At 41.1% G+C, this 7,731-nt stretch overlaps 2 protein-coding genes across 2 annotated transcripts; one reads left to right on the forward strand and one right to left on the reverse strand.

Moving 5' to 3' along the window:
• Positions 1–498: 498 nt before the first annotated feature.
• On the forward strand, positions 499–6,255 carry taf5 (TAF5 RNA polymerase II, TATA box binding protein (TBP)-associated factor). The gene is given in 12 exon segments (XM_018664644.2): positions 499–1,407; positions 2,084–2,315; positions 2,428–2,743; positions 2,869–3,032; positions 3,926–4,061; positions 4,191–4,311; positions 4,421–4,550; positions 4,668–4,832; positions 4,991–5,168; positions 5,321–5,467; positions 5,469–5,499; positions 5,648–6,255. Coding segments are annotated over 12 exon segments (2,301 nt in total). The 5' UTR covers positions 499–941; the 3' UTR covers positions 5,863–6,255.
• On the reverse strand, positions 6,248–7,702 carry atp5md (ATP synthase membrane subunit k). The gene is made up of 4 exons (XM_018664647.2): positions 7,543–7,702; positions 6,692–6,796; positions 6,483–6,576; positions 6,248–6,377 (listed from the first exon to the last, which is right to left on the reverse strand). Exons 2-3 carry the CDS (start codon positions 6,776–6,778, stop codon positions 6,487–6,489), a joined length of 177 nt encoding a protein of 58 aa, XP_018520163.1. The 5' UTR covers positions 6,779–6,796; positions 7,543–7,702; the 3' UTR covers positions 6,248–6,377; positions 6,483–6,486.
• Positions 7,703–7,731: the final 29 nt, after the last annotated feature.

Raw genomic sequence — 7,731 nt, forward strand, 5'->3', positions numbered from 1 at the left:
ATGCATGTATTTTAATTTTTCTTTCTCTTCTATAATGTCATGGTTTATGACTATTGGTCAGATAAAACATTTGAGGGTGTCAACATGGCAACATGTGATGGGTATTTTCTCATATTTGCTGACCTTTTGTAAATAAAACAAATAATCAATTGATGGAGAAAATAACAAGTAGACTAATCAATAATAAAAATAATAAACCCCAATTTTCTTTGCATTTTTCTCACAACACTGGTAATACAATGTCTGCGGAGGTCATCAAGTTTGGACAGTCAAGACTGGATGGGGGTTGTGTGGGAGCAAAGTGCCACCACCTGGTGCAAAATGGTACACATGAAAGCCTGAAATCAACTTTAAAGAACACACAAAGACTTGTATAAGTAGTCCTTCACTTCTTATAAATGAAAGTTAGAACTGAAACAATTCATTGATTGACTGTCAATCTGCAGGAAATTCATTGCCAACTATTTTCATTATCAATTTATTGTTCCAAGCACTGTAGTTTGAATCTGAAAAGATGATGAACTTCTGCTGTTTCCAGCCTCTCAGTTATGAGGATTTGCCTCTTTTCTTGGTCAAAAATGATAGTTAACTTTAGCCCTTTGGATTTTGGACTGCTGGTCAGACAATACAGAACATATGAAGATGTCTCCTTGAGTTCTGGCAAAATGTAACAAGCACTGTTTCATTATTTTCCTCGTCATTTTATTGACAAAACTCTTAATGGACTAATAGAGACAATAATCCGCTGATCAAATGGCTGTTATGTGATCATTAGAGGAAATGTAATCTACTTGACCATAAAATAATGGGTAAGAAATGTATTTTCTCAAACGTGCAAACCGGCTGTTTCCATTGGAAGCGAGGGAGGCGGGACTTCTGCTCTGCCCCGGATGACGCTACATCAGTAAGGACCAATCAAGTGACCGGATCTTGCACCGTTCATGTTTTCCTTTTTTTCAAGCCTCGCACATGCGCATTTCATTTTGAAAATGGCGGCCGTACAAGGTGGTCTGGTCGATGCGGCTGAGGAAAAAGACATAAAAACAGAACCAGCGAGTGATGGCTTCGGAAATAACAATGCAAACGACGGAAGATTGCTCTCTACGTCTCCCGGCTCCAGTGCGTCGACTGGAAGCAACAAAACTGTGGCTGGAGCCCCGGAGGACCAACAGACGCTGCTGGCAGTTCTGCAATTCCTCAAAAAGAACAAACTGAATGAGTCCGTCGAAATTCTACGCCGTGAAGCGGGATTACCGGAAGATTCTCTGGATCCGAAGGGAACCGATGCCTCCGGGGCAGGCTCGGGAGGTGCTTCGGGCGGTGTGGACCTAGAAGGCGGGGATGCGAGCTCTCTTCTCAGCCGGGTGACCGTCTCAGCCTCTGCCGGAGCCCAGGCGCCAACCAAAGGTCCGATACTGTCACTGGCTACTGAGACACTGTCGCACGGTTAACACACATATTTCCTGTTAATATAACACCACGTACGACTTTAACACAAGGATATAACTCCACTGATAGTGAGCAGTTATGATGATAGAGGTGTAATAGTTAAGTTATACAGTCACTGAACAATAAGAGAGACCAAACTTTACATATAGTAAATCCAATCCCTCAGGTTAATAATAGTGCGTCGTAAATTTAGTGTTTATTGTAGGGCTGCTTGGATTTTATGACAATGTACGAGGTATTTTATTTTTTCTGGATCATGTGTCGTGTGTTTTCTTGGGGGTTTAGGGATGTATTAGCCAATATTTTCCAGATCATGTTAGTTGATACAGATCAAACAATTGTAAGAGTCAGGCTTGCCCATTATAACGATGTCAAGAAAGTTAGACAAAATACTCCAAATTTAAGGTCCACTTACCAGGTCCAGAGTGTTTAACTACAACTCATCAGTTGACTGTCATCACAAACCTCTCTCAGGTTAAAAAGTTACGTACAAAAGGCTGCGTTGCTTTTATTCTGTAGGTTAATTGACAGTTGAGGTAATCTTAAAAAAAAAAGAAAAAAGAAGATACATTCCACATTGGCTAAGACCAGTAGACAGCATTGGTATAATTGTACACTTGTCTTCTTTTTTTAGCAGCAGCAGGAGAGGATCAGCCAGATGTCAGTGTGGTGCTGTCAGCTTACAGCCAGCAGGGGGACCCGGCTCTGTATGAGGTTTACTACAGTGGCCTGAAGAAGTTCATAGAAACGGTTTTGGACTGTCACAGAGCAGAATTGTCCCAAGTCTTCTACCCTCTGTTTGTCCACATGTATCTGGAGTTGGTGTACAACAATCACGAAAGTGAGGCCAAGGCTTTCTTTGAAAAGTGAGTTTCCATTTTCTTAAATTGAAGCACTGCTCTCTTGACTTCCATACAGGTAATATTCAATCTGGCACACATTTAAAATCCTACCCTGTTTCTTCTCTCCCCATCTCAGGTTTAGCGGAGACCAGGAGTGCTATTATGAAGATGACTTGCGTATCTTGTCCGGCCTGACAAAGAAAGAGCACATGAGAGGCAACGAGACACTCCTCGACTTCCGCACCAGCAAATTTGTCTTGCGCATCTCCCGTGATTCTTACCAGCTGCTGAAGAGACACCTTCAAGAGCGTCAGAACAACCAGATCTGGAACATTATCCAAGAGCACCTCTACATTGACATCTTTGATGGCATGCCACGCAGCAAGAGCCAGATCGATGCCATGTCTGGCAGCTTGGCTGGAGAGGCCAAGCGCGAGGCCAATAAGGCTAAGGTTGGCTTTATACACCAACATACTTAAAATAAGACCTGTGTTTTCTTTGTTCCCTCTTATTTTTTGATACAACCTTACTGAATTCATGACATGTCCTTGTTTCATCGCCGTTCAAACTGCTATAGGTTTACTATGGATTGCTGAAGGAGCCGGAAATCGAGCTGCCTCTTGATGATGAGGATGAGGAGGCAGAGAATGAGGAGGGTAAACCCAAGAAGAAGAAACCCAAAAAGGACAGTATGGGCTCCAAGAGCAAGAAGCAGGATCCTAATGCACCATCACAAAATAGGTAGGGATTCTCTTTCTACATTGCATTATACTGTATAAGTCTGCGTCTGCACTGCTGGTGCTGTTGTCTCATTAACTGATCTTGCAAGGCCGAAACAGTATGATCCTATGACAGCTGGCTTCAGCACTGGGATAAAATTAAATTGAAAATTCCAATACATTTTATCATAGTAACTTGTATCCATTGAATTCTCATTTATCTTGTAAAAAAAAAAGTTTTAATATGGGGGCCTGACTTTTATTGCATGCAACCATGCACTACTACTGCAATGGCTAACTTAATACATATTGCTTATGAATTAAAACTTTTAATTTGGAGGAAATTGCTTATCATTTATGATCTCCACTATGTTCTACTTGCCAGATGCAAGTCCCAACATGTGACAATGTTTAAAACAGGCTAAAGAGATATTTTTAGATACCGTCACCCTCTTAAAATAATTGCCTAAGTCATTTTTTTTACAAAAATGATTTTTTTTGCCTAAATCATCTAAATCACCTCATGATGCTGGACCACCTCTGGTGAAATTGCCTACATCCTCAGTTAAACAGATCGTGCCATTCTACCCCTTTAGTATAACATGTCAAGAGTGTGACTTTTTTAGTTTTAATTTGCCTAAGTTATTTAATTCTCTCATGTTCCATGTTTGACTGACCTTCTGGTTTGTATGTCAATAGGCATCTGTTGTTATAACTGTTTTGATTAAAATTGTTAGTAAATATCATATATTCAACAAGTGGTTCAGTTTTTTGTGTTTCCTGAAAAATCTGAAAAAATGACATAGGCAATTATTTTAAGAGGGAGATGATATTTGTTTGTAAGCTCTAAACAGTTTCCAGTTTCCACACTAGTTAGTCTGTGACTGATGACCATTTTTGTTTGCTATTGCTTAGGATACCTTTGCCAGAGCTAAAGGATTCAGATAAGCTGGACAAGATCATGTATATGAAGGAGTCCACCAAGAGGATCCGACTGGGACCAGATAACCTCCCCTCTATCTGCTACTACACTTTCCTAAATGCGTACCAGGTAAAACCTCATGCCCACAATAATTCACCAGGTGTTTACACATTCAAGCAACTGATAGAGTCTCAACTTAACTACAGATTCAAACTACAGTGAGGTCATTTCTAATTGTTATCACCTTTTGCCATGCAGGGTTTGACTGCAGTGGACTTTACAGATGACTCCAGCCTGATTGCGGGAGGCTTTGCTGATTCCACAGTACGGGTTTGGAGCGTCACGCCGAAAAAGCTCCGCAAGGTCAAGTCTGCAGCAGGTACAGTGTATGGCTCTGTATGAAGGTATCTCTAGTTCTGTTTGGCTAGAAAATAATTGATCTAAAACTTTTCATTGTTTTCACCTCATCTTTCTTGTCTTCTCTATAGACTTGAATCTGATTGACAAAGAGTCAGATGATGTGCTGGAGAGGATCATGGATGAGAAGACGGCCAGTGAGTCAAAGATCCTCTATGGACACAGCGGCCCGGTGTATGGCATCAGCTTCAGCCCAGACAGGTAGAGCAGCTCTGATGCACCTGTTGTTAGATATAGCACACGTCCTGCAGAAACTGGATATATTTTTCCATTATTGATTTAAACATCTGGTAATTACTGGCTCTTTTGCCTTTCCAGAAACTACCTGTTGTCAAGCTCTGAAGATGGTACGGTCAGGCTGTGGAGTCTCCAGACATTTACTTGTCTAGTGGGCTACAAAGGCCACAATTACCCGGTGTGGGACACCCAGTTTTCTCCCCATGGGTACTATTTTGTCTCTGGGGGACATGACAGAGTTGCCCGGTAAGAAACTGCAGAATTTATTGGATTAGTGTGTGAAATAATACTTCCATACACAGCCCCTCCATATTCTGTAACACTTTGAATCATATATGTATAGATACACAGCATTACTGTTTGCAGATGTCTTTCATTGGTCTGTATTGTGCAATCTTGAACAGTCTCTGGGCAACGGATCACTACCAGCCTCTACGGATGTTTTCTGGCCATCTAGCTGACGTCACTTGCACCCGTTTCCACCCCAACTCCAATTACGTGGCCACAGGGTCGTCTGATCGCACCATCCGCCTCTGGGACGTCCTGAACGGAAACTGTGTCCGCATATTCACTGGTCATAAGGTCAGCTCTGTGGCCTCCAGTTCTGTGTTACAAAGGTTATTGGGATGAACCAGTGGTATAAAATCATGGTAGCCAGATTTGATGTGGTATTAAGCATTAATGAAATCAAAATGAGACAATGACTAAGCCAGTGTTTTCACTTCATCTCTCAGGGTCCTATCCATGCACTGGCTTTCTCACCCAATGGGAAGTTCTTGGCCTCTGGAGCCACTGACGGCAGAGTTCTTCTATGGGACATCGGCCATGGACTGATGGTTGGAGAGCTCAAAGGCCACACAGACACCATCTATTCCCTCAGGATTCAGCAGAGATGGCGAGATCCTTGCCTCTGGTGGGTGTTTCACAACCTCTCTTAATACTTTTAATCAACTACATATAATCAAATTAAGAGACACATGAAGCCACAAAGCTTTGTAGTTTTCATTAATGTTTCATTTGAGTGCTTGGAATGAACATTCAGAGTTTCCTGCTGTCTCTAGGCTCCATGGACAACACAGTTCGTCTTTGGGATGCAATGAAAGCATTTGATGATTTAGAGACTGATGACTTCACAGCAGCCACAGGACACATTCATCTACAAGATAACTCCCAGGAACTTCTGCTTGGCACCTACATGACTAAATCTACACCTGTCATACACCTTCACTTCACCCGGAGAAACCTGCTGCTGGCCGCTGGGGCGTACAATCCATAAGACATGATAGAATTATGAGAAAATAATCAATGGAAGTTTGAGATGATGCAAATGTTTGGTCCCAGAGCTCCACCAACTGAGCAGGTTTGTGCGGCAGTGGGGATAAAACAAAATTGTATTATCAGCTCACCTCTGGTGAACATCTAGCTGTGAATGAGGATACAAATTAGGTTAGCCCACTCCTGTCCTGGCCCATCGTCTGGAAGATGCAGGCTCAGAATCAAGCTCATATATTGCAGATTTTCCTTTGCCTGAGAGAAGTGCCATTGTTGATTGAGGACCGTTTCTAAAATATCACTGCCATGAGTACAGCTTTGCTCAACACATGGCCAACATTTCTGTATTATAGTCTTTTATATTGGTGTACACTGTAAATAAAAAAGTGTTTTCTAAGTTTTGGGCATACATGTTCTTTATTGTTAACGTGGCAAAACCAAACAGTAATATTTTATTACAAGGATGTCCAGCTCCTCTCTCCACTCCGAGCTGCTAGAAATGATGGTCAAATTGAACACCTGTAATGAGACAACAAGAGCCTTGAGTGAATTTAATAGTTTTTACTTTGCTTGAGTGGAATGAATTTAGAAACTAATGGCATGAAAAGACTTTAGTATACTTACATTATCACTTTTCTGTGACTGCAGCCTGTTTCTTGGGCTTCAATTTGAAGAAAAGGGCAATGGCTACTAAGCTGGCATATGTGGCCAAAACACACTGGAAAAAAGAAGCATGATGAGAAATTCATAGCAGCATGACAAGCTTACAAGCAAACAGTTTAACTATCAAGTATGCAATGTGGTTTATTACAGGAAAGTTGCACACAACTCACATTCCTCCTTCCTGTGATTGTGTATGAATTGAAGTACTTGGCAATTCCAGTGAACTGGTGCTGGCTTCCAGCGTCATGTCCTCCCATGATGGATAGTTGATGGTCCTACCACAAAGAGCAAAAGGTGAATAAGTGATTAATATTATAATAAATGCATAAACTTATTCTTGACCTTGGCAACAGTATGAGTGTCAAAATAATGTATAGCTGAAGCAATTAATCTATTGACAGAACATTAACCTGCAATAATAATGGTGATATTTGATTGTTTCAATCAATTAAGTCGTTTTTAAAAATGAAATTTAATTGAATCTCTGTACATTTGAAGACAACTGTTTCGACAGCAACGGATGAAGGAGGACCCGGGAACGTTAATAATAATAATTCAAGAATCTCTTTATCAATGGAATATTTTATTTGGGCAAAGACAACTGTCTTGCAGTGATAAACCCACTACTGTACTTACAAGCGTCATTACATAAGAGTGCTTAAATAGTCGATGTCTTGATATCAGGACACCAACAACAAAGTTTCACGCAATACTCCAATATCGTATTTCTTTCTGACGGGATAATCCATTTAAATTGACCCTGTGATTGATAAATTCATATACAGCGGTCATTTCATTTAGACTGACATTCATCGAGCAGTAGCTGTGTAGCTCGTTAGCTAGCACATTCAACGGTAAGTTAATGTAGCTTGCTAGGTTAGCCTGCTAGCGAACTTAATTTTCAGACCGCTAGCTAAATAGTGCAACGTCACAGAAGTGTTTTAAAAATAAGACTGGTGCTGCTAAGCATTGTTAAACCCTTCGTGAATACGCTAAATTGTTTCTAGATGTGTTGTCTTACCTTTACCACACGACCCCTGTGCAAACAGAACGAGACAAGTGCCCTTCAGCAAGAGGCCGCAATGCTAAACTCGCAAGGAAATCCCGCCTGCTCTCAGTAATCCAAAAATGTGTCTTTATTGGTCCAATATAATGTCACTCAAAGCTATGATCCAAAGCGATCGTTGAATGGCTACAGCTAGTGTCAATC

Source organism: Lates calcarifer, linkage group LG5, assembly GCF_001640805.2.
Source record: "Lates calcarifer isolate ASB-BC8 linkage group LG5, TLL_Latcal_v3, whole genome shotgun sequence".
NCBI classification, from domain to species: domain Eukaryota; kingdom Metazoa; phylum Chordata; class Actinopteri; family Centropomidae; genus Lates; species Lates calcarifer.